At 39.4% G+C, this 27,442-nt stretch overlaps 1 protein-coding gene across 4 annotated transcripts in view; it reads left to right on the forward strand.

Annotated features, from left to right (window-relative positions):
* Positions 1-15,050, forward strand: part of RBBP8 (RB binding protein 8, endonuclease) — a 45,929-nt gene extending 30,879 nt beyond the window's left edge. For all 4 annotated transcript variants that reach the window (XM_048508282.1, XM_048508285.1, XM_048508286.1 and 1 more), the window contains 5 exons: positions 2,078-2,251; positions 2,492-2,561; positions 3,495-3,591; positions 10,977-11,118; positions 14,447-15,050. In XM_048508282.1, coding sequence (XP_048364239.1) covers positions 2,078-2,251; positions 2,492-2,561; positions 3,495-3,591; positions 10,977-11,118; positions 14,447-14,544 — 581 coding nt within the window. In that variant the 3' untranslated portion in view covers positions 14,545-15,050. The remainder of the gene's footprint in view (positions 1-2,077; positions 2,252-2,491; positions 2,562-3,494; positions 3,592-10,976; positions 11,119-14,446) is intronic.
* The last annotated feature ends 12,392 nt before the right edge of the window (positions 15,051-27,442 follow it).

Genomic DNA, 27,442 nt, shown 5'->3' on the forward strand with positions numbered 1-27,442 from the left:
TGTGTGTGTACTCAAACATATGTGACTCTCCTGGTAGTTTATCAAATAATTTATAGGGCTGAATGTGTGAGCAGCCCTTTGGGTTTCCAATCATCAGAATCCCCACCTCACCCCCATTTTCCAAGTCCACGGGAGTCCCACATTCAGTTCATGTGCTTCTCTGCTCCACAAGTGTTTCCCAAGTCCCCAGAACTTGTGAAACCGCAACGGAGGGGGCTGCTCCAAGTGCCAAATAAGGCTGGATTGGGGGAGGGGAGGTTGAAAAAAAAAACCCAGGTTTTGGTGATTTACTTTTTCTGAATCACCATCCCTAGTCCTCACATAAGGAGCAGGCTCACACTTACTGATTCTTTTAGGCCCAGCATTATTATCTAGATGATTGTCGTAATTGAGTTTTGTGTTTCACTCATTTACCAACAGCATGCATTTCTAGATAGAACGGATCTGAGCCAATTATCTTGCATTCCCTAGTATCTTCTTGCCTGGACAACTATAATCCATGAGAAGTTGCCCTGGAAAGTACTTCAGCTGTTCCAGAACAAGACATCTTTACAGTCTATCTGGAGCTGGTTGCTGGACTCAAGTAACCCAGTCAGAAATTCTTTCTAGCTAACAAGCCAATTTCAAAGCAGAACTGAAGCTTCTCATCCTAAACTGTGGGGTCTGTGATAATTTAGGGAGTGTTTTCTCCCATATTCACCTTCCCAGGAACTAGGATATTAATTGTGTAGTTACCATCATTGTCAGCAACCAAACATCTTCTGCTCGGTATGAGGCTTTTCAGTGATGCCACCAACATTCTGGAATGTCTCCCTGATCCAATAAGCCTACTCAATTGGCATATAGGAATGGTGACTGAAAACTTTTTCCACCTGACATTTTATTTCAGTGATTTAAGTGACTCTACTGTAGCCTTTAATTTTATGAATTATAGAACAGTATTTGATATTTTATGTTTTGATTTTGTGCTTTTATGCTTTACTGCCAAGCAGGGTGATGGACAAAAAACTTAATGAAGTTTTAAATTTGAATCTTTAGCACTTATATGTGGCCCAAAGAAGGTTAATTTCTCCATACTCCCCCGCCCCCGAACATATGACTAAATCTGCATGTTGCAGTGCTATTTCCAAACTTATTCTTTTTTCTTAAAAAAAAGTAAAGGTGTAAGCACCAGGTCATTATTGATCCATGGGTTGATGTCGCATCACAACGTTTACTATACTCCGCCCCACCAAAAGAAAACGCAATTCTGTGTTGTTCGAAGGAAGTGAAAACAGTGCCAATATTTTAAAAGTGCCAATATAAAAATGGCTGCTGTGGATAAAACCCCCTGTATCTCTCAAATCTCTTGGGCTATCACAGCAGTTTTAACTACATTCTGCTCAGTGGGTCCTGAGGATTCTCCCCCACAAATCAATTTTTTGAAATTCAGACACACTCCTCAGTTTGTCCAAAATGGCTGCCACAGGTAAAAATGTCTGTATCTCTGGAATCCCTTGGGCTTTCACAACAGCTCCATCCATTCTATTCTTTTCCACCCACTGGATTTTCAAAACTCGAACCTTCCAATTTTGTCATTTTTCCCCTAAGGATGGTTACCACCTCCTTTAAATACAAAGAAGGTCCAGGAAATGGCTGCAGATTAATTCAACATTGAAGATCTATCTTTCTGTGACACAAGCTACAGTCAAGCTGTGTTTTTGGGGTGGTATGCCATCACCTTCCCCAGTCATTTACATTCTTCCTCTCTACTTGAAACTATAGATAATGTTTTATGTCCTTATTAAGGTTCAAGAAACATAATAGTAAAAGCCCTTCTCTTGATACATGTTGAGCTGTAGACTTTATCACTATCCTGAATTAGCTATATGAACAATCTGTGTATTGGAACTCCATGGAAAATTATCTTCCTATTAATGGATACTTGCTATTCAAGATGATACTGGATGCTAACAGCAAATTGATAGGCACAAGATTTTTTGCAAATGAATAAAACAAATATTTGATCTAACCATGCTGCTTTATTAGCTTGAGTTGTCAAGAATTATGCTAGTAATTCCTGTATGTTTATTTGTAGAAACTGAAAGAAGAAAGAATGGTGACTTAACAGATATATTTGATCAGACATCACATGAAGAATACAACTCCTATTTAGAAGATGATAATTTTCCAGAATGTAACAATAAAGACGTGTCTCAGGAGCAAGGGAAAGAAAATAAGACAATATCCGCAGTAAAAGAAAACCAACAGAGTACTTATTTTTTCATAACCTACCCTGTATAAATGGGATGAGGGTGCAACTTTATTTTGAATTCACAAAGATGATTAACTTTTATTTTTACATTGTAATGATGTAAATTCAAGGAAAAGTTACTACATCTTGTGTGGATAGATTGATAGATAACTATAATCAAGTATCTTCAAAGAAATTTATGACAATATGTTATTGTAAGCAGTATTTCAGTTTAAGGCATATTTTATGTATTTGTAGGGCATGAAGACAAAAAAGATAAAACCAAACAGAAGGCTTTTGTTGAACCCTATTTTAAAAGTGATGAAAGGTAAATACATATTTTTATGTAGTTTCTGTACAATAAAAGTTCACTTTTTGTCCCCTACAAATTGTTACATTGCAAAACTGGAAATCTGTTGCTGGAAAAGATTTACGAAGAAAGTTAATAGTATAAAATATATATATGACTGGAAGTCTTGTCAATTTAACAGCAAGAAAATGTGATTGTGTAGATGAAACCTGTTTCCAATATAACAACTGAAACAGTTAAAAAGTGAATGTTTCTCTTGTTACCATCATGCAATTGACATTTGGGATGCTAGTTACTTGCTCAAGTTTTATTCATTATAACTGTTTAGTAACTTATCAAATGACTGGAAATGATGTAGTATCAGCATTTATATTGCATTTGGACTCTTGTTGTGATCAAGTCACCTTAAAGTCTATGAGGTGTAAATGATAATTAGCAATGGCCTTATATTCTTCTGCCTTGTTAGTCCCACAGGTTCTGCAGTAGTGGGATTCAGCAGGTTCGCACCACTTTGGTAGAACTGTTTGTTAGAATGGTGCTTGTAAACAACCAGCTGGTGAATTATTTGAACCCCACCACATCTCTCATGGCCAGAATTCACTGGCTGTCATGAGTTTTCCGGGCTAAACAAACATGGTCTGGTGGTTTTAGCTCTTCATGTTTCACCAGCCACAGATGTGGATAAAATATTAGGAGCTAAAACAGCAGGCCATGCCATAGTGTCCAGAAAACGCACAACAGGAGATTAATACTAGAGCTACTGCATGATGATGACTAGATCCATCTTTTTCCCCTTGTGTGTATAATAAAGCAATAGTTAAATCAAATTGCTGAAACTTCTGGTAGAAACTTCTCTTAATGTAACAACATTAAGCAAGTATAGTTTCAGAGTCTGAAAGATAATATTTGCAGCATTAACCTTCACTCTTTCAATGTCTCTTTGCTTTTCAGGAATAACTCTGCATTAGATTTTCCTCATGTTGAGGTTGTTCGTAAGAGAGATGAGAGAAGAAAATTACCTGGCCATACTTGTAAGGAATGTGAAATGGTAAGTAAATTATTTCCATTGCTTCTATGAGCCTGAATACCTTTTTTCAGTAGAATAATTTAGCTAAATCTCAAGGGCTCATCACTTTCAAACTGCTTTCAGTGCTCTTTGAAGCTGTGCAGAATAGCAAAATCCACTTGCAAACAGTTGTGAAAGTGGTTTGAAAACTCATTATTTTGCATGTGTGGAAGGGGCCCTAGATTAGTTAACCTTGTCATCTAAAGAGACCAAAATGATTCTCTTATATAATTAACGAAGAAATATGGCGTATTCAGCCAGATTTCTGAATATTTGCTTACTTCCACTTATAATATGTCTTGTATATGGAGAATTATCTATAGGTCTTCCATGGGGGAAAATATGAAGAGGGTTGTAACCAAATGAAACATATAATCCCAAATTATGGCTGGAACATCTATGGTATTGCTGAAGGGAACATAATGCCTGCTGAATTTATACATGTATGGTCTAATCAGTGCCTGTATGGAAGGCCTCTTGAGAATCTGTTCAAGTTGCTTTGAGTTCCATTATATCTCTCTCTCTCAAGAAACATATGTGATAGATAATAATAATGAATGCACAGGGAAAGTCATATTTTATTGTTTTATGTCTCAAAAGCAGGATCCCAAGATTTGTGTGACTTTCTTTAAGCTGTTCTTTATTTGCAGAGAGTTTTCTTTTTAAAAAAAAGTTTGTTAAATTTAAATTGCCATTACACAAAATGATGATACATGCATTATAGAAAAAGGGGGAAAGTATGTCATTTATTATAATAAATGACATATTTTCAGAGAGTTTTCTGACTGTAATTTTAAACGCAGCTACTCAGAAAAGGTCTATCAACACTGGAGTTGCTGTTTGGGTGGCGGGGGCAGGGGGGCTGTGATCAGAGGAGAGCTTCAGAATCCCAGTGTGTGCACGCTGACACAAGCTGCATGATCTTTTTAGATCTTTCCTACTCAGAGATGTTACTATACTTGCATCTTTAAACTGACAGTTCATTTCATGGCAATTATAATACTTCATATGGATATTAACTTTATATGGATAATGTATTAGCAAATACTTTCTTAGTAGCATGCTTTTTCTTGTCTCTGATTTACTGCCCTTCTTTGGATAACTTGATATAAAATGCATCCAATAATCCTATGACAGCAGTTTCTGTAGACCACGCTGTTTTTCACAGAAGCATCGTTGCTTACTGTTTAACTTTCTATCTTAGTCATATTTGTCTTTTTCTAGTTTCTTCATTTAAAGTGAGCAAATGAATGTATTCCTGAAATTTCTTTAAGAAGAAAAGCTTAATAAAGTCTCAGCTAGTCTTTTGTTTAACGCAGAGGGGTCCATCTCTGGTGCTTCAGATGTTCATGGACTACAATTCCCATCAACCCCTGCCAAATGACCATGCTAGCAGGGGCTGATGGGAACTGTAGTCCATGAATATTTGAAATGCTAGAGTTGGACGTCCCTGGTTTAATACATAGCTCACAGTGGAACTAAATTATCTGTTCCAAAATATTTAAAATTTAGAAGCCTTGAGTAAAAACAGGGCATAAAAGAAGCTATGTGTCTTGTGTGTGAACAATTTTAATTTCCTGTCTGTACAGTACAGGGCTTTTCCTCTCCAGGAACTTGGTTCTTGTTCCATTTTGGCGGCTGTGAAGTCAAAAGCATTGAGACCTTTTTTTGTAATAAAGAAAAGTTTCAATAAGAACCGAATTTTAAGCATTTATGAAAAGAACATCTTATATAAACTATCCAAGAAGAATATTTCACAAGAATATATAGAATGTCAGTAAAGGCATTTTTATTAAAACAGTTGGATTAGACATAGAATACTTCCAAATCAGTGTCAAGCTAGATGGGAAAATTAAGTTAAAATGAAAATATTTTGATTAACACTTGTGGCTCTGAATGCAGTTTGCAAAGCACAAGGAAGCATCTGGGGAAGTTGATAGAAGCAATAAGCTCAATTGCATCATTAAAAACTATCTTGCTGTATGAGCCCAAGGTCTATGTAGCCTAGCATCCTGTTTCCAACAGTGGCCACCCAGATGTTTCTGGGAAACTTGCAAACAGGGCATGAAACAAACACCCTTCTATTGTTTGAGTTCAGTATCTAGTACTGAGAACCAGACTGCCTCTATGGAGGTTCCATTTTACTACTGAAGTTTAATAGCCTTTGGTAGACAGATGTGTAGACTATAGGTCTTCTGAAATCATTTAATCCAGCAGTGGCCATAATTCAGTTGTGGTCAGAAATTCTGTAACTTAATTATACATTTTCCAGAAGATTACCTTCATTTGTCTGCCGAAACTCAGTACCCATCAAATTCACTGGTGACCCAATAAAAAAGGTTGTACGATCTCAAGTTTGATGAATGCCTATATTATTATTCTCTGTACCATAGTGTTATTCTGTGTTCTATTAATGAGAGCCATTCATAACATGATAGCCATGTACGTCAGTGTTTGCTTCAACTTGTATCCTTGGGGTTAGTGTGTTGCTGTTTGCTTGTCTTTGATCATTCTGTACCAGGAACAGAAAGGTTCTGTTCTCTATGTAGGTTCAGCACCACATTTAACTGCAAGCAAAAATGTGAAGGCCCAGAAAAAAAACCCCAAAAATTTGAAAGATAAAACCTTTTCTTTAATATATATATATATTATAAAGCTATATATATAAAGCGAATAGTGACTTTGTCATGCCCTAATGCGGAAACGGCTGGGCGGATCGCCCCCAAATTTTCACATGGCATTCCTCCCTGTTGCGGGCAGGTAATTGGACCTTCAAATCGCCGAAAGTCCATACCTGAGCCAGGTAAAATGTCTTTTTCCTGGTGCACCAGGCCATGAAGCTGGCTGTGTTTAACTGTCACCCTTAGAATGTTCGTGCAGCATGTCTGTGGCCTGAGGGGTTGGTATGCCCTTAGAATGTTCGCGCAGATGGGCAGAGATGAGCACTGAAAACAGTAAATAGGTAATACTGTTAGGTAATACCATTGGAAGTGAAACACATACACACTTTGCCGTGTGAGACGTCAGGTGGGGTCCCCCCCCCCTCACACGCAGGTAACTTTCACTCTGTGTGCCTCACCCACTACTACCACACAACACACATACTCTCATACACATCCAGCTCATCCTCACATACTTCACTCTGCCCTCCCTCACATCCAACCACCACTTACCCACTTCCTCACCCATATTCACCACAGCTCTCTTTTACTAAAAGCGAGCTGGAGTTTGCCTTTTTCTTCTAAGAAAATCCATGGGGTGGGGGCGAACCAACACTACCGGCTCCGCTTCTTTTGCACGTGGCCCTTTTAAGAGATCCCAGGGAGCTGGCCTCGATCTGAGCGCCTCACCAATCTCTGCCTCTGCTGCCTGACTGGGATAGCCTCCTTGCCCCAGTTCTGCCTTACCCAAGCCAGGACTGTGCGTGTCAACCAGCCTCATGGACAGCGGGATTCGCACTCTGGACAGTTCCGTTGTGGAATGGAAAGGGTTACCTTATACTAAAAAACAAGACACCGCCATATAACAATGTGAATTGAAAAGGGAAAGAGGGATTCCATTTGACCATCCCAAAAGGTTATGCTGCGGATCATTGGACCTGCATGGACATCTGTGTGGGTTGCGGACTGTGATGAGAAGGACCAGTTGCCACGGCAACGCGTGGCCGGGCCCCGCTAGTTTTTCCAATACAAAAATTGGAAATTTTGGGGAGTACTGGAAGAACTCTTATGAAATAATTTCTCTTTTAGAATGGGTGAAATGCTGAAAAAGGCAAGGTGGGCATGGCATTGACATACACAGTTCTTAAACCTAAGATGTAGTTCTGGTTCTGAAAAGATATCTTCATGAGAGGGGTATGTAAGGCTCTCATTGCTTTTCAGCAGTTGCATACCTTCTGTGGTCCTTTTGACATGACTTTTGGTTTATCTTTTCATTTCTCCCTCACATCACTGAAACACATATACCCACAGTAGGTTATTGGCCTACCTTGTAAGAGGGAGAAAAAAGATCAAAAGGCATTGGATAGAAATGGCATCAAAGTCTCAGAAAAAGAACGGAAAGATTCATTTAAAACTTAGTCTCTCTAATAGATAAACTCTGTCTCATAGAAAGATCTGAGGGGAATTGTGAATTCATCTGTCACCACTTCCTTATCTCCAACCCTCCTCCCATCTAAAACACCAAGTCAGGCCTGGTAGGGCCAGTGGTATGTGCACCCGAGGTCCGGAAAAATGGTGCCTGGGAGAGCAAGAGAAGCAGCAGTGGGAGAGCGAGAGAAGGTAGCAGAAGATCGAGGGAAGTGGTGGTGGGGAGAGCAAGAGAAGTGGCAGGAGAAAGGGAACCCTCCCCCCATCGTAATCACCAAGCCAGCCCCCCCCCCCACCTCACTGCTTGCTTGCGCTCCTGCTCATAGTCCTTCAGGACTATTTTCTACTGCAGAAGTACGCACTTCTACCGTACCACAACTGACCTCACTTAATTTTTACTATACGTGTCTCACAGAAAATGCGGGTAGATTTGCTAAGACAGCATAGGGTATATGAGCTTGCAATTCTCTCTCAAGTATTGGGTACATTTGAAATTTTGCTACAATAGAACTGCCTCAAAACTAAATTCCAAAAATATATCAAACATGGGTGTGGATGACTGGGGAAGGCAATGGCAAACCACCCCGTAAACATAATCTGCTTAGTAAATGTTGTGATGTGACATTACCTCATGGATCGGTAACGACTTGGTGCTTGCACATTTACTTTTAGGTTATAAATGATCCACTTCATATTGTTACAGCAGTAACATTAGTTTTGTTTTGATGGGATGTTAAATATTGCATACAGTTCAATTTTTCCCTCAATTTCTGGGTTTTTTTTAATTTAAAAAGAAAAACTAGGATTTTCCCCAAAACCCAAATCCTGTTCTTAGGGATGAGCACATTAGATATTTTCATTAGAGAGGACAGCTGATATTACAAAGGAGGAGGTTCTTTGCACCTCCTTCAAACTGCCTTTCATGAGCAGTGGAGAGAATGAAGCTTCTACTTACCAACCAACTTTCTTCTGTGGGTATAAAGACCAGCCTAAGCCAGGATTGGGTGTTTTGGTTGGTCTACATTCATAGGCCCCTTTTTAGGGGATATCGTTACATCTTCAATGGGTTTCATCAATTTTTAGTCTGTAATAGACCTCTAGCTTCAGCTGTATCTGGTTTCACCTGTTCCTGGTTGCCATGTTTGATCCTGATGTTTGACCAGGTGTGGCCTCAGAAACCTAAAAAAGCAGCAGCAGCTGGCTCACTCAAGCAGCTGGATGCAGTGTCAGGGGTTGTACTGTCTGCCTAAGCAGTCCACTGGCCCTATGGCAGGCTGCCTGGTAAGGTCAAAGACGGACCCTGTTTTCTAACCAGGATGAGGTGTCATCCTGTCTGCTGGATTCAATTATTTAATGTGTCTAGCTTGTATTTTTTTTAAAATATGAATTGTATTTTATTGTCTGCCAAATGGATTGTACTGTAAAAAGGATATAAATGGATAAATAAAATGTGCACATGCCTTGATACTGCAGTCAACACATGACAAACATGCACATATACTTTAGTGTTAAACATTCCATGCGTTTCGACTATGCTTTTGCAAAGTGATTCTGTTCCAGACTGGTTTTTTCATCTTCTTCTGGCATTATTTGTTAGCTGCTTTTTTAGATAAATCAGGATATGCATCTTGTAGTGCTGTCAAGTTTCCAGTTAAACTAAAACATGGATTTACCCTTGAGAAAAAGATTTCTGGACACATAAATATACTGCATAATGTCTGCATCATACTCTTCTGGCAGAGACTGTGGCTAGAAGCACAGCATATTATCAAGTAGACGTCGGCAAAGAAGATTAAAAATCTTTCCTTAATGTACTCTGGAGCCTTTATAGTAAGCAGGGCAGGAGCGGGGTGGGGGTGGGGGCATGCTATTATTCAGGTCAGTGGGAAGATTTTTGATGCAAATGTTATTGCATAGTAATCTAGTCCTAGTACTTTGTACTAAAGCAGAAGATTTCATGTAGAAACATTTCTATAAACTATAAAGTAAAGCACTTTGTATATTTGGGGAAGTGCTTAATGAATCATAGGAGGAAACATTGGTTCTAAGGGTCAGTGCATATGTTAGGTTTTGGAATTCAAGAGGTGAAGGACAGGAAAATGCTTCCTTCTGTGTGTATCCTCTTTAAAAGGATAGCAATTCTAGGAGTCTGATGTGGGTATGTTTTATTTTTATTGCTATACTGATGTAATATCATAGCATGAACTAGTATTTTATTTGCCATTTTGCACATGGAAAACTGTCTTTATGTGGATTGAGATGTTACATTTGCCTACCTTAAGTCTCCCTGAAGAGTTATAACCTGAAGGTGATAAATTATTCATGGGAGGCTTCAGTAGGTAGTAAATCCATAAAATAATGTAATAGTTCATATTTCACATTAAATACATATACGTCATTGTCATATCTCTCAGGTATTCAGTCAGTGAGAGCTCTCAAAACTACAAATGAATGTAAAATATCTCCCATCAAATGTACCTACAGCAATCATAGTGGGCTAGCTATAACTCAGTGCCTACATGATCCAGTGTTATAGCACTGTGCCTAACTAGAATTGACCTTGGTCAACCATGCTCAAAAGGTAATAACTAAAAAATGAATTCTGCTGTATATTCTGCTTTCTCAGTGTACTTAACAGGGGTTCAGATCAACTTGATAATGTTTAAAGAATTAGCCATAAAAGAAGGACGATACCTGGTGCAATAGCAGAAAATCAAGGAAATAATCAGTTTCTTTGATTGGTACAGACATAATATTCTCCTAATTGTAGCTTGGAGAGTTGGAATGTGGGGGGATACTTTACATTTGCTCCAATGCTGAATGTGAAAATCCACCCCCTTTGGCTGACTATAGGGCAGCAGTTGGTCTGTATTTATGTTATTGCTAACCTTGATTATTGTTGTTTTTAAAATGTGAGAAGAGGGAAAGAAGGTGTGCTCCAAGTTCTTTGATGTGCTGCAAGTTCTAATCTTGGTTAAGAGATCACAAACAATACATATGCACTAGTACAATACGAATTTAAAGTATTCAAAGCCATTCTCTTCTTAACACTTTCAAAATGTGTTTGAATGCAGACACTGGATCTATGCACAGGATCATTCTGCATCTGAAAATAAATGTAATATACAAAGCAGCCGTAGAGCAAAGACCTATAAGCTTGCAAGTGCAGTTTAGCACTTGTGGTTGTTATATGTTCTTGATGGAAGCCGTTTTTATTGTATTTAATTGAATTTACTTTGCATACATCTTTTAATATGGGGGTGCTGCAATGTCCCTTAGTATTATGCAGATTTTCCTGAAGGAGAGAAAGAGAAGAGGTTGGCCGCCTGTTCGAGGCATCGATCTCGCTACGTTCCTCCTGACACACCAGAGAATTTCTGGGAGATTGGATTTCCTTCTACCCAAACGTGTGTTGAAAGAGGTAGGGGCAGGTTTATTTATAGATATAGATATATTTAAAAGTATAAGCTGAAAGAGGAAATAGATTCAGTGCTCTGTTTTGTCTGCTGTTTGTGAAGTTGTTTGACTATGACTAATGTAGGAATCTGAAATACTTATATACTAAACTACCTGTTACTGAGTGGAGGAAAACCGGTTATAGGAAATGAAAGTGTCATGTGCTTCAAAGATGCAACTAAAACTTCCCTAATTTTAAGTATCAGGAAATAGGATCAATGTGAGATTTATGTGTTAGCTGGCATATAAGGGTAAAAAAGCATATGAGCATTCAAGAAGAAGTATACATGTTGAAAGAGTTTGGCTTATATAAATATCGAACCTATGTGCTTTCTTTAACTCATTATGAACCTGCACAATGTGTATACTTGAAGCTATATAAACAAATGGTTTATATATAAACAGATGTATAAACAGATATTCCCTTCTTGGGAAGGGCGGGATACAAATAAAAATATAAATAAAATTTATTTGTAGGCAGTCCAAGCACAAAATGAGCTTCCAGCAGATCAGCTCTACATTACTTTCACATGTAGGAAGGCAAGAGAAAACTGCAGCAATCGCATTCTGTTATGAATAATACCATGGGATCATCAGCTTCCTGGTAAAATACTTTTAGTTTAAAGGTTTCATAAGGATCTCCTGACAGTCAATGCCTAATTAAGTAAGGAGCAACAGGAGATGGTAAGACAGAGTTGCCGTTTAATGATTTTTTAATATTCTGTTATTCTACTCTTAAATTAAAATTGACTACTTATTAGGAGAAACAGAAGAGGAAGCAGTAAGGCTTGTCAAGGCAGGAAGAGATTATTTCCTGCCTCTTCACCCAGGCCCAGCCTAACTAATGCTACCACACCCACACTGCAGAGATGGTCTCAATTGCTTATTGACTCCACTGTTCTATGCAAGGGGATCTATCCCCCATCAGGCCATGTGGTCAGGCAGACAGGACATTCCCCATGCATAGTTTGCAGATAGACCAGCAGCCAAGTCAGCCAGTTTGAGCTTTATGGGTAGAGGAATAAGACTATTAAGGATATGCTACCCTGTTAGTAGTTGCATTAGATGTGGGGAAGGGGAGAAAAGAAGCATTGGGGTGTTTAATATACACTTGGATCATCTAGTCCAAATCTCAGTTTCCCCGACATAATAAAAAATTACCTAATACATCCCCAACAAGTAAAAGCCTACTATAAATAAACCATCAGTCTATGTATTTCTTATAATAAAACACAGCTGATGGGTATCAGCATCATATCTTCATGTGCTACATAATTAGCATGTCTTAGATAATGTATAGCATAATTAGTTGCTAGAGAAGCTTCACAAAGTGCATTCCTGAACTGTTACAGTAAATTAAGATTTTACTGCCAGTAAACGTGGTTTATTCTCTTAAACTCTTTCAGTGCCATTATTGCCTCATAGGACCTATGCAATCTTGAACAGATTTACACCCTTCTCAGTCCATTGAAGTCTGTATCTTATATGTGTTTGGCACAAACTGGATTCATTGTGATCCTAATTAGTCCAATCACCTTTTCCAATTCACAAGTGGGTTTCATCCTAATATGAGGTCACATCAGCTGTTCTACCAGGATCCATCTATATTATTTTATAAAAATGAAGTGGAACTTAATAGTTATCACTTTTCCTAATTCTAGAAGTGCTTCATAAACATTTTCTTCATAAACATTTTCTCTGAAATACTTTGAACAGCCCTATTTGGTGGGACAGAACGACTGTCTTGTCAGATGCAGAGATGAGCCTTAATAACTTTTGTGCTCATGGCTAAAGCAAGAATTAAACCAGGGTTAGAACTCCTTTTCTTAAGAATTTCTTTATTTTGATTAATGTAAACCATCCCACACCAGCTAAGAAGCTTAATCTGCTAATCCTCCTGCTCTCTTCACCATATACAACATGGTACAATAGTTGCCTATGGGCATGCTTCTTATTCACCCTTGATTTTTTTTTTTAAAAAAAGGAATACTGAATTAGAAATTTATTTCACTTTCAGAGTTTTTAAAATAAACTATTTAGGTTTATACGTTGCAAAAATCATCATAAATTTAACCGAAATTACATGTTGGCTCAATCATAGTACCAAATTATATGTTAGCACTACATAAACAAGTCCTCTGCCACCCATTTGTATGTGTGTCAAGTCAATTAATAACCTCCAGTTTAGTGTCAGAGATTTCTGTTCCATTCCAAGCAGCCGCCTACATCTGACTTTCTTTCCTTGATTTTGGATTGAAGCAGTTTTTCAATCCTGGTATGAATGAAAAATACAACCATAGTTGGTCAGTCTAAACCAGAAATAGCTCACACAGTGTAATCATCATCAGCATTAGCCATTCTAAGTCTATTGGAGTCAGTGGTTTTTGAAGGGCATGACACCAGTTATGAATGCATTGTAATTGACTTCCACTGTGTAAAGGAGCCATGGCTTGGTTGTGGTTGGTTTTCTGGGCTGTGTGGCTGTGGTCTGGTAGATCTTGTTCCTAACATTTCGCCTGTATCTGTGGCTGGCATCTATACCTCTGAAGATGCCAGCCATAGATACAGGCGAAACGTTAGGAACAAGATCTACCAGACTAGGGCCACACAGCCTGGAAAATCCACCACAACCAGTTGAATCTGGTCGTGAAAGCCTTCAACAATACATTATATGGCTTGCTTACATAGCGTGAATCGATCTTTAACTCATTGTTAACATTGTCTTCTGTCTATTAGAACTTAGGCCCCTTCCGCACACGCAAAATAATGCGTTTTCAAACCACTTTCACAACTGTTTGCAAGTGGATTTTGCTATTCCGCACAGCTTCAAAGAGCAGTGAAAGCAGTTTGAAAGTGCATTATTCTGCATGTGCGGAATGAGCCTTAGTCTATTAGTCTTATTGTTATCAGCCTCTCTTCCCTTCCTTCTGCTGTCAACCCTCAATGGATTTGGATACTGTTTTATCGCCATCCTGGAAATAATTGTAAATGTAATTTGTTACTGTTATTTGAAATGTTATAAGCTGCCCCGAACATGAAAGGGGAGGGAGGAGTATATTAAATCTAGTTAAATAAATCAATAAAAATAAGCATTCAATTTCCATTGGGGGAGTGTAATAAAGCAACATAGTTAACACTCTGCTTATTGCATAAGGCTCCTCATGGTGTGTAAGTTTCAGGCTATTGTTGAAGTGCTAAAAAAAATTCTGTATTAAAAAAAACACAAAATCCTAAAACTTTATTATATATAAGCCAAGTGATGAAAATTTCCCTCTTGTTTAATTTTTTTAAAGGTTACATAAAAGAAGACCTTGCTCCCTGCCCACGTCCTAAAAGAAGGCAACCTTATAATGTGACTTTTTCTCCAAAAAGCAAAGAGCAAAAAACATAATTGAAAACTGAAAAATGTCAATACAAATCTTCTGTATCAGTTGGTATTTATAACCATTAGAAAAACTGGATAAAAGTATTGTTCATTGAGTATTTCTCTCTTTTCAAAAGACCAATTATTTTGGGAAATCACTTCCCTTTGAACTATCATTTGATTATTTGGAGCGACAAATGCAACTATTTAATGTATATAGATGTATTGTTTTATGTGTATATTTCATTGTGCTTCATCATGATTTTGCACCTTTCACTTAGGAGAGCCAGTAGCTGTTTTATGGGTGCCTGCGGTTCAGTTTCCATGCTGGTTGTACTCAATTGGTCCAAGTTGATGTTTTGGGTCAACCAAAATTGCAGAGATTCAGTTGTGCTCCAGGAGATTCCTGTGAACCACAATCAGAATCTTAATAGGGTGCTTCCATTTTGCACTGGGTAACTTAAAAATGTTTAACCAATTCTGTTTTGTAATAAATTGTGGAGGCGGATAATAAATATTGATTTTCTTAATAACTCTTCACAATGGTTCTTTCAAAAAATATTTTGCCTAACATTTCTGAGCATTCATAATATGTCTGCATTATCTTGGTAGTGTGATTCCTAAGAATTCAGGTAGAGATTATCGTAATCCTGCACATTATTATTTTTCTCTCTTAGCTAATTAATTAACACAACCCAGTTCAGAGTGGGCAGGTGGGGTCAGTGTTGCCCTGGTGGTGCCCTGCCCTCTCCAAATGGCTTTCCCGCGGTGTGGGAAGCCCAAAAAGTGAAACAAACAAACATGGAAAAATACCCTATTGGGAAAATTGCAGATACGCCACAAAATTGCAGATACACCACAAAAATCGTGACATATTTCCGAGGCTAGCTCTGCAGCACAAGGAGACTAAGCGGGCAGTGGGAGCCAACTAACGTTGACTCCCCCCCCCCGCCCCCAGGAATGTCCCCACCACACTAATATGACCCAGGAATGCCAACTTAAACTAGGCGCCACATCCAAGTCAGTGGTGGGATCCAAAAATTTCAATAACAGGTTCCGATGGTGGTGGGATTCAAACAGTGGCGCCGCCGCACACACGCACCTCCAGTCCCTATTGGGCAGGGAGGTTGCTTTAGTAACCCCTTCTCGGCACTCAGAAAAAATTAGAACCACTTCTAGAGATGTGGTGAGAACTGGTTGGATCCCACCTCTGATCCAAGTGTCTGGAGGTCCTGCAGCAGCTGGGCGCCCATGGATTTTCCCCTTCCCCAGAGTAAGTGCTTCAGGGAAGGCAAATCCACCAGTGTAGGCCCGCGCCAGCTCCAGAGAAGAATTCGCTCCCCCCTCTGGATTGGGCTGCCCTCTGCTGCTAGTTTTTTTTCTCTTTGTTTGACTACTTTATTAATAGTTATATTTGAATTAGATTTAGATTAGATTTTTTTGTACTTTAAACTCCTTTGATGGGTAATAATAAAAATTATATCTGGTAAAGCAGGTCTGAGACAAATATACTTAAATATGTGAATAAATTACCTTAAAGGGAAAATGCTAAAAGGAACTTAAACTGAAATGGTAGAAGACATCTTAAGAAATTCTATGCTGTTCAAGTATTAAATGCAGTCTTTATTCCTTACTGAGGGGCTCACGTAAACAATCATACTAACTACTACTAACATAATTTTTTATCACCATCACCATGCCTAAAACTATCCTTCCCAATCATTGGCATAATATTTTCCAACCCATTTCCCCAGGTGATATATGCTATAAAATCCCAATTTGTGCTCATAATTGCCCTCCAAATTATTGTATATTAAAGGCACAAACTGTACCTCAAAGTGCATGTTTGTGTATATTTTGTATTGCATATGTCTGGATATCTTGCTCTTTGGTTGCATTACAAATTGTATCCCTCCTGTGGGTTACTGTCAGGATGGTTGGCTAGAACAGAATGTTTATTTAGCCCAGAAACCAGAAGAACTTTCCCTACTCAAAAACTCTGTGGTAGTGGATGTTTCTGAGCCTACTGTTCTTTATGTGTATAGTTGGGCTTCACGTAAATCACAGTCCCCAGGAGACAGCTACCGGTATTTCCTAAGAAATATTACCTCATGAGTTGTTCAATTTTGTAAGGGATAGATTGTCTTCCTTCTTTGACTATCCTTCCTGCCATTTCATCTGCATTTAAATTGGTTGACTTGGGCTGAATGATATATTCATGCACGTTCCCAAACCTAGAATCCTTTCAGGGCTAATAGAGCATCCAGAGGCTATATAATAAGACCAATAGGAAGAAGCAATTCCAAGATGAAGCTTTTTTGTGGGCTTGTTTCAAGAACTATAACAATGTGGTGATTTTCAAATTAAGCTGTTCACTCTATACAGTATAAGTAAAGACACTTACATTTGGACAGGCAAAGAAGGAAGTCATTTGATAGTTTGCCATTGTTTTGATCTTATCCTGTCCTAAGCACTTGCATTTTAGTGCAGCAAGATGGTCCTGTTCACCTAGTGACACGCTCCTGAACCCATTGTGCTTCTTGGCAGTAAGTAATAGCATAAAGGGTTGATTGTAAACCTGGAATTGGTGTATGATACTGAATGCCTTTTCAGGCTGTAATCCTATGCACATTCCAGATGAACACTGGGGCATGAGACTCGGGTGCACTGCTAGCATATAATGCAGAATGGAAAGACAGCCCCATCCAAACTAGGCAGCAGCAGGCCACAGCACCAATGTGGTGCTGCCCTGCTGCTCCCATGAAGGCTTCCCAGCGGCATGGGGAGGCTTAAACAGTTAAAAAGTCTCCCCGCTACCAAGAAGCCCCCATTAGACTGAATGGACCATTTTGCTACCATTTTGCTACCATTTTGCTACCATTTTGGCGGCGTAAGTCTGAGGCCCAGGCTGCTGGCATAGCACCAGCAAAGGTCAGGAGGGAGCCGACTAATCGTCTCCTCTCCTTGCCACGCCCCTAGCCCTTCGCTGCTTTGCTGGTGGTGGCAAGGCCCTGGGACACTATGGTGTAGTGTCCAGCACTGGGGAGGGCTGCGGTGGTTGCATGCCAGCAAAATTGTCCCTCCACCAGAGCAAGTGCCCCAGAGAGGGCATATCTACTGGTGTGGCTGTGCGTTGCTCCTACAAGTGGATTCACACACACACCCTTTGGATGGGAAGCCTGTTGGGAATGTTTTCTGTAGCAGAAGTCTGGTTAATAACAGCCATCTGTAATAATACAGGTCTCTCTTTAAACTGACTCTACATTTAGAAATATAACACAGGAAGCTATTCTTCTGAAAATACTCAATGACTGATGCTACTTCACCATTGTGAACTTTTGGACAGTTAGAATTATAATTTTTAAATGATGGATGTGGAAAAAGTGAATTCATTCTGGTATGTAAATCTAAATTAGTGCCATAGCATCAAAACAACTACACAGTGTGCCACTCTTGACTAGGGCAGGTCTTTCTACAAACACCCAGACCCAAGTTTATTTTAAAACACCCTGAAAACTTTTTAAAATTGGGAAATTAACCTTTGCCCAAAACTAGAAAAATAAGTAAGAGTGGGGAGATATGGGAGGAGAATAAGCATGTTGATGTGAATGGAAAAGGAGAACTGGTAGGGCTGTTGGGCTGTTAGACTGAAAGGAGAGAGTAGAGTGAAAAACAGCTGGAGGAAGAAGAGGGAAAATGGGAACCAGGAAGAAGAGTTTGGATTTATACTCCCCCTTTCTCTCCTGTAAGGAAACTCAAAAGGGCTTAAAAACTCCTTTCCCTTCTCTCCCTGCAACAGACACCTTGTGGGGCTGAAAGAGTTCTGAAGAACTTGCCCAAGGTCACCCAGCAGGAAGGTAGGAGCAGGAATCTGTTGCTGCTCAGGTAGAGGAGTAGGGAATCAAACCTGGTCCACCTGCCCTGTAACCACTACACCACAGTGGCTCTAATGATACAAGATTATTCTTTCATGTGAGTCCCCTTTTGCAGGGCTAATAAAACTTATCCAGCAGTGTTTTTTGACCTCCAAAGAAAGCTGCAAAGCTGATAACAGCCCTACCTATGACACTATCTGGGGGCAAGTTGTAAGCAACCCTCATTTGTTATATTAACCATGATAACGAATATGGCCAACATGACATAACTAGCTTTCATTTGGAAAAGGGGAAAACTCATTTTGTGGGAAATTATGCTTTGTGTAGGTAAGAGTTGTAAGTTGTAAATTATGCTTTGTGTAGGTAAGAGTTGATGCACATTGGAACAAAAAATCCCAACTAAGTACACACTTGTGACGTCTGAACTTGCTGAGACTGAGAGAAAAGTATACCTTGGGGTTAGAGTGCTTAGCTCAATGAAAATGTCAACCCAGTGTGCTGGAAAAGGCAAACCCTGCACTCAGGATTATTAGGAAAGGGATCAAAAATAAACCCTGTCAATATTATAATGCCTATATAGCCTCATTTGGAATTCTAAGTGCAGTTCTGGTCACCATATCTCAAAAAGGAGTTGGCAGAGCTGGAAACAGTACGGGCGAGGGCATCCAAGATGATTAAGCGGTTGAAGTATCTTTCCTATGATAAAAGGCTGAAGAGTCTGGAACTTGTCAGGAAAGAGATGACTTAAGGAGAACACAAGTTGATGGGTAGTAGATTCAGGTCAGGCAAAAGGAAATACTGCTTGTTCATCGAGTGATTGTAATGTGGAATTCACTTCCAGAGGAATGTGGGGTTCTATACCAAATGCATAGATGACTTTAAAAGGGAATTAAACCGATTCATGTAGGAACTGCCAGAGGAACCCTCTGAATACCAGTGCCAGGGAGTAACAAGGAAAAGCCTCTAAGTCTGATTGTTAGGCTGGGAGTTGTAGTCCCATTAGCCCCTCTGTACATGACAAATTGCATCCAGAGTCCTTTGCTTTTTCTGGTTCATTGGGAACAAGCTACTCAATTATATAATAAGATTAATCTATTCCTTACGTGGATTCCTTTCTTTCATGTAGGTAGGCTTTACCTATTATTCCTCCTATTTTTATCTGCTGCCTAAATGGTTCTGAACTACTCTAAGGAATTTCCTGGTCAGTCCACGTAGAAGTGATGTCAGGTAGAAACTATATCCTTCCTAGAATCTCATATTCAAATGATAATCGTATTGGTAAGAGGAAGAAGTGGTTGGCCTCATTCAGGTTTGTGATGTCATCCATGCCTTTCCCAGCTCATATTCTTCTCACAATTCCTAACTCTTGTGAGCTTGTAACATATTAATTGGTTTGATAGTCTTGGAGCTGTGATAAAATCCTGCTTGACCATGAGGGCTCCAACAGTGCTGTCTAAAGCAGAGCATAAATATATGATCCTGTCACTGGTAGGTTATTTGGGATCAGTTCCCCAGAGGTTCTAGCCATGGGCAGATTTGATTCTTAGAAGTTTTGATTCTTGGTTATAGGCAGGGTACTTTGAAAAAACATCAAGGGAAAGGATTAGTTTAGGTAGGGGACATAGGTGGCCTGGGATATTCCAGTGTCCTATGCATTTTCCAAACACATCTTCAATCTTGATTCTATATTTTTACCTTCTCCCTTCCCATTGTTTTCCAGCAACAGGAAATCTTTCACTAGTTATTTAAAATATTTATATCTTTACCTTTCTCCCGAGCATCTCAAGACATATGACAATGGGAAAAAAACAATTGTATAAGACAAGCATTAGAAACTAGATATGAAAATATTAAAGCCAGTCTAAATTCACCTTCATGCCACCACCAGCCCCTGCAAATATTCTCCCGCTGCCCAACTGACCCTGCTCTGTTTTGCAGTCTTCTTGAAAAGCCAGAAAAGATAGTGGGATGATATGCCAACAATGTAGCAGCATAACAGTGGCATGATAAAATAGTGTAGGTGAGGGAAATTAGCAAAAAAAATTAGGAAAGATATTCAAGAATCAAAGGGGTTCGTTACCTGCAAATCCTTTGCAGGGAAAGAGTTCATCCTTCCAATGCAAACACCCCAAATAATGGTTTTCACTAGATGATGTACAATTTTTACAAAGGTTAGAAGTACTAATATGTATATTCCTTGGAGTTTTTCTATCCAAATACTAATCAGGAATGACACTGCATAGCTTCTACGATCTGAGAAGATTAGGCTAGATTGGGACTATTGAGGCCAGGGCACTAACATATCACTAGGAAATTATTCTGCTTGTTCAAGGTAACATAGAATTGCAGTGTCTAAAGCAATAGTAGTTGAAAATTATGGTAGAAACTAATGTAACTGACTATACATTGTTCAGTCCTCAAGAAGAGATGGTATTTTACAAGTGCACAGGGTTGCTTGTTACTTATAAATTCTTGAACATGTGTTTCACATCATTTAAAACATTATAGTGGACATTATGAAAGAACAGGATAGCAAGTATTTAAATGAGCAGTAAGGAAAACAAATCACAACTGAAATTAACACAAGAAGACTAGAAGATGTACTTATAGAAATGCAATTGAACTAAAAGTTAATAGTCAAAAAACACTGGAGGAATGCAGTGATCATGTTTTCCAATTTTCTAAATCACTGTCACCTTCTCACATGAACTGTATAAAGTGTACTTTATGTACGTAAGTGCTGTGAAGTTGCAACCAACTGAAGTCAACCCCAGCAAGGGGCTTTCAAGGCAAGTGAGAACCAGAGGTGGTTTACTTTTTTTTTCCTGCACTCTTCCATGGTGGTCTGCCTATCAAAGTACTGATCCTACTTAGCTTCCAAGAGCTGATGAGATATACCATGCTACCTTCCCTCCCAAGATGAACTTTAAGGGCTAGCAAATGGTAACCCTTGTACTAAATCCATCAACAGTTTGTCCCTAGTACCATTTTCTTCCTAACAGTATGTACAGCATACTTGTATAGTGACTGAGAAATCCTTGGGATTCTCCACTACCGGTATTAACTAGCAAAGCAAAAGGTCAATTCATGTTACCAAGCTGCTTTAATGAGAACAGGGGTTAACTGTACGTGCACTGAACTGTTCCCTTAGTAAAATTGGTAACCTGATTGCTTGACTACTTATATTCACATTTACCAACCAATTTGTTCAGTCCTATTTGTTTGATAGCTGCATGAGACAGCATTGTGGATGGAGTTGTAAATTATACAGGTACTGACTAGGATTAGTCATACTCATTGGCAAAGCGGTGATTACATTTCTATCATCCCAGTCTGGTCAAGTAATTTCACCAGATTTGTTTCAAGCTTCATATATAAAGCCTTATGACACTTGGGACTGCACTTATATTTACCAGTATCATACAGAAATACATCATATTCTACTGTTTTTATGTTTTGTATGTATTTTAACCCTGTTTTTAATTGTTTTAATTATATGTCGGGGCAGTTGAAATGTGATTTGATCATGTATGTTACATTGTGTTAGTCACTTTGGTGGCCCTTACAAAGGCAGAAAGGCAAGATACAGATTTTTATACATTTTTTTTAATGACGTAAGTACCTGGAGGATCAGGCTGGCAGACTGTCTACGCTATTAGGATGTGTTTACATGATACGCAACACATTTGGATTACTCTAACTCTTTGAAAGTTGAAGCTATAGTGTTTTTTAAACTGACTTTCATAGGAATGTGGTTTTGAGCACAGTAGAACTCTCATAAAATATTCAGAACACTGAGAGATTTTAAAGGAAAGGAAGTGAACAATCTACCCAACGTTCAGTTTCCTTATTGACTTCAGGGGGAGTCTGATCAGGCCTTATGCTTATTGCAACTAATACAAGTTTAGATTCCAAATACTGTATCTTGTAACTATATCAAAGTCCAGTTGAAAAAGGATATTGATGAGGTGAAGGCATTTTCCCATGAAACGTTAAACCAAATGTTTCCCCAATACAAACTGTTGCTGCCTGCACAAAGCAGCTACACGTGCTTAATCAACATTCCAGAGTCCAGGTTGTGCAGACATATATATATAAACCTTTATTAGGCATAGAATCCATATAACAGCCAACATTGTCCAAACAAGTATCCCATACATGAGGACCATCGCAGGTAATCATTTCAAAGTTTCCATAAGGAACCTAGCTACAAAAGTTAAAATCTCGGAGGCAGAATTGTTTAATAGGAACGTAATCTTCCCCACAGTGGAGTATTCATTAAAGATTACAGGACAAAGAGCAAAAAGTCTTGTCCTAGATCCCTCGTATTTGGGGCAGTCGAGCAATATATGTTCCATGGTTTGAATCGCTGTGGTACAATGAGGACATTTCCGCTCTTGCAGGTCGATTTTTCGGAACCTTCCTTGTAGCATAGAGCAAGGGAAGGAGTTACATCGAGCCCTAGTGATTATCCATCTATGCTTGGGCTCCTGAAGTAAACTCAAATAATCTGCCATATGATTGATTTTAAATTTGATATTAAAAAAGAGGGGGGAGCAATTGCTTCTCGCCTTGTCCTGCAGAACTTGAAACTCTTGATCTAGTAGTCGCCTTTTTAATTGAGAGAATATTTCAGGAGCAGGCAGCATTTGCAAGGCTTCCCAGGAAAATCCCAGGGAAAGTATTTTAGTTTCCACTGCCCGCCACCACTTAGATTCATGAAGCTGAGGGAGGATAAGATATATAAGACTGTCAGTATCTGAGTTAAAGCACAGGCGGACCCAAAACTTCAAGGTAACCAGCCAGGCTTTTGTAGCCAGGAGATGTTGTCCCGCTTCCAGACAGAGTGCGGTATATGGAATACAATGTGGCACTCCAAATATTTTATATAGAAAAGCTGACTGAATCCTCTCAACGTTATGATTCCAAGCATTGATCCACAAGGGGATCCCATACAACAATTGAGGAATAACTTTCATATTGAAAACTTTCACTGCGGCGGGAATAAACCTGTTACCTTTTGTAAAAAAGAAATTCTCAACTCCCGCCACAGTAGCTCTACAAGCTTTCATAGCTAGGTCTCTATGTTTGGACCAATGGGCTTTGTGGTGAAAAACAACTCCCAAGTATTTACAGAACTTAACTTGTTCGACAGATGCACCATCGAGTATCCATCTGCTAGGTTTATAGGTGTTAGCAAACACAATCACTTTAGATTTGGCAGGGTTAATAAGTAATGAATTCCGTGTACAATAGTTGTTGCATTTAGACAGCAGTCTATTTAGGCCCGACTTCGTTCTCGAGAGTAATAGTGCATCGTCTGCAAATAAGAGCAATGGTAGAGTCACGTTACCAAAGCTGGGGCAAGGTGCGTTGACCGATCTCAGGTCGAGGGACAAATCATTAATAAACAAATTAAATAGAAGAGGGGCCAACACGCAGCCTTGTTTAACGCCTTTGGAAGATTGAATTTTTGGAGTTAATTTTCCTGATGGATCACATCTCACTTGGAAGGTAGTGTTAGTATACAAGGCTTTAACAAGGGCAAGCAGCCTGCCATCTATGCCCATTTTTGTAAGTTTTTCCCATAGAAGTTCCCTGCTCACCGAGTCAAATGCCCCTTTTAGGTCTAAAAAGGCAACATACAAGTTGGATTTGCCCCTTGAGACATACTTGGATATCATCATATTTAGAAGAATGACATGGTCTAATGTAGATTTCCCTTTAGTAAACCCAATTTGTTCCGGGCCAATAATCTTATTTCCATTAGCCCATAGGGTTAGTTTGTTTGAGAGATATTTAGCATATAGTTTTCCTGCAATGGATAATAGACTAATGGGCCTATAGTTAGAAGGAATAGTGGGGTCGCCTTTTTTGTAAATAGGGACGAGAATGGCATTGGTCCAAGCATTAGGAATTCTACATACCTCATTCACCGTAGTAAAAAGCGAAGCTAGCAGGGGGTTGTGCAGACATGCTAATTGAGCGTGTGTGGCTGCAGTCCATTTTAAATGAGATGCTGTCCTATGCAAAGGTGCACAGGGTAGCTCTTTGCATCACCTTTAAATGGGCCCTCGCTGTAATCAGATTAAGGATGGTGTTGCTGATACCATGTGTTCAAGAACTTTCCAGTATCCTTGTCCTGTAAGAGGCCAAGAAGTCAGTAATAAAAACTAACTAAAGAATTACTTTACACTTTGTCCTGAACCAGACTGCTAAATTATTTAGATCAATGTCCAAGTAATACGAACTAGAGTATTGATACTGGGGATTGCATTAAGGGGTATAACTATGGCAACTATGGAAAGAAAGATATCCAGTGGGCTGACTGGAAGCATGGGCTGACCTGAAAGACTTTTTCAAGGTTTATCGAGAATTCAGAAGAACCACAATGAACAAAAGGGAAAAGGGAGGGGGGGTGCAAAACTGAGAATATCAAGCAATGCTGGCCACTGTGACAATTTCAGGCGTAACTAGTGAATCACCAGAGACTGTCAGCACACTGTGGATGACATCTTATTTGGAAGACTGAGCATTCAAGAAATAACATTCTTACTGGTTTTGTCTGACATGACATTTCTGAGCACTTCGCTCCATTGCCAGAAGACTGCATTTCATCACTGTGCTGGCTGTGAGCTGAGAAATCTAGCAGAAATAATGACATATTATTGCTATCTTGTTAATTTGACTGTAACACTCATGCAGTGTCAGGATAGGACGCTTTCCAACACCTTTCTTATTGACAAAGAAATACCTGGAATAAATTCTTTTTTTCAGTAAAGGGTGGAGTGAGTTGGCTGATGCCACCACTCTTCAGCAGTATCGAAATCTGCAGGTAGGGATGAAGACCAGGCAGGCAACCATCCCTCCTTCCCCCTCTGTGTGGGTTGTCATTTGTCTTCCTGGTGCTTTTCTATTGCAGTGAAGGGAATGTCTTTATCTAGGGAATAGTAAATGTTGTCAGAGAAGGAGTTAGATGAAGACCTTTATGATCTCCAGGGGGAGGTCCAATTCTGCTGCATTCAATTTTTCAGTAGGGGAACACCTTCAAAATGTGTACCATAATTCTAGTTGGGTCTAAGAGATTTTCCTAGCAAGGAAAGGCGCCTCCCTCCCTTTCTTCCATAATAGGAAGGATACCTTCCTCTCATCCTTCCATAACAGGGCCCTTTCACTTTTGAAGAGACAACTGGTGGGGTTCATAGGGGTTTACAAAATTAGGCATGAGGTAGAGAGAATGAATGGAGAGAACTTTTCCTTCTCTCCCAATATACTAGGACTCAGGAGAATCCAGTGAAATAGATGGGCAGTAGTTTCAGGATGAACGAAGGGAAATACTTTAACTGCCAAAGGACACAGTGGCCACAGCGTTAAGGAAGGATTAGGAAAACTCATAGAAAATTCAAATCTATCAGTGGATAATAACTGTGGTAACTAAAGAGAACCTCCACATTCAGAAGCATGAAACTTCTGAATACTAGCGCCAGGAGACAACATCAGGGGAAACCTTGGCCTCTATGTCCTATTGTTGGACCTCCAGAGGAACTGGTTGACCTCTGCGTGAGACAAGATGCTGAACTAGATGAACCACTGGTCTAATCCAGCAGGGTTCTTCTGATGTTCTTAATGACTAAGTATCATCAGGTGAGGGATGCTCTTCTATTCAGGAAGTATGAGCAAGCCTCACTTCACTTCCCATTGACAAATTCTCCTGACGTCTACATTTTGGGAATCACCTGTTGCAGGAGATACTGTCATCAATACAATACACATTTAATGCAGGGAATTTCAGTTTCTATTTGTTACAATCATTGTGCATTGCAAGGAAATATGAATCATGAGAGTTTGGCCAGCAGGAGCAATAGGTAGAGTTGAGTGCTGCTCACTATTTTCATCAGTTCTTAGCTCTCTATGCAGAGGTTCATACCATGCATCTTGGTTGGAGCTGACCTGCATTGGTGGATTTGTTGGCAATGGAGTCCTGTTCCTACAAACTTTATGGTTTCCTCCAAACCCCGTGAGGGAGCCATCATTTTCACCTGGTGAATGAAGACCAGATGTTTGTTTAATATCCCTCGTTTCTAAGCACACCCCTGAACATTTGTATTTCACAGGGATTTACAGAGTATAGATGGAGATGCAGTTTTCATGGTCACCCCTCCTTCCTAAGTTCTCTGTGCCTATGTGAGAGGCTTTCTCCTTAAATTTGAACTTGCAAATTTGTCATGAGTTTTTCTGTATCTGTAAAGAGTTCTGAGAAGACAGGTGTTATTGATCTGCCCTGTATTCTTTCCCTGGGTACCGGGCATTTGTTGTTTGTGCCAACTGTCCCACCATCAAAGATCCCACTTTTGTTTTCTTAGTTCAGTAGATGTGGGGGCAAAAAGGTATGGTTTCATCTCACGTGTCTTGATACATGCTGTTTTTGTTCCTTTGCTGAGGCTTATTTACTCTTGATGGTGTGCCAATATTGGCTGGAGAGTTTATCAGAATTTTAGCCTCTGTTGTGACTAAGGGACAGAAGAAATGGAGGATGCAGTTATCTTGGGATTTCTGTTGACCTTCAGGAGAGAGTTTTAACTTGGACTACTTTTGCAACTGTAATATTATGCCACTAGGGTGGAAATAACTTCAACCTAGCACTCCTATCTCTCTGTCTAAGACTATTCGACATGCCAAAAAGAATGTAATATATTTCAGTGGCTGTGGATATCTCTTCACGACCCTTAATTATTGAAAAATGGCTCTAGCTAAAAGCCCATCTAGACGGAAGGAGGTGGAGGGAACAGACAGGTCTGCATGTAAAGAAAGCACAGCATTTTGAGATGCAGAGAGAGAAAGAAGTTAAATTGTTGAGTTGGATGGAGCACTGTGGTGCACGAAGATCTTTCTCTCCAGGAATCTGCTATGTGGTGATGCCCCTTGCTGTTTGACGGAATGGCTCGTTGGCTACATCTGGACTCTAGGTGTACATTTAAAAATAAAGCAAGTACTACAAAGACACCATAAGCTTCCTGCACTCTCTTCTCCAAAGGAAACCAACCCAAGTG

This window comes from Sphaerodactylus townsendi, linkage group LG09 (assembly GCF_021028975.2).
Source record: "Sphaerodactylus townsendi isolate TG3544 linkage group LG09, MPM_Stown_v2.3, whole genome shotgun sequence".
In the NCBI taxonomy this organism is placed as follows: domain Eukaryota; kingdom Metazoa; phylum Chordata; class Lepidosauria; order Squamata; family Sphaerodactylidae; genus Sphaerodactylus; species Sphaerodactylus townsendi.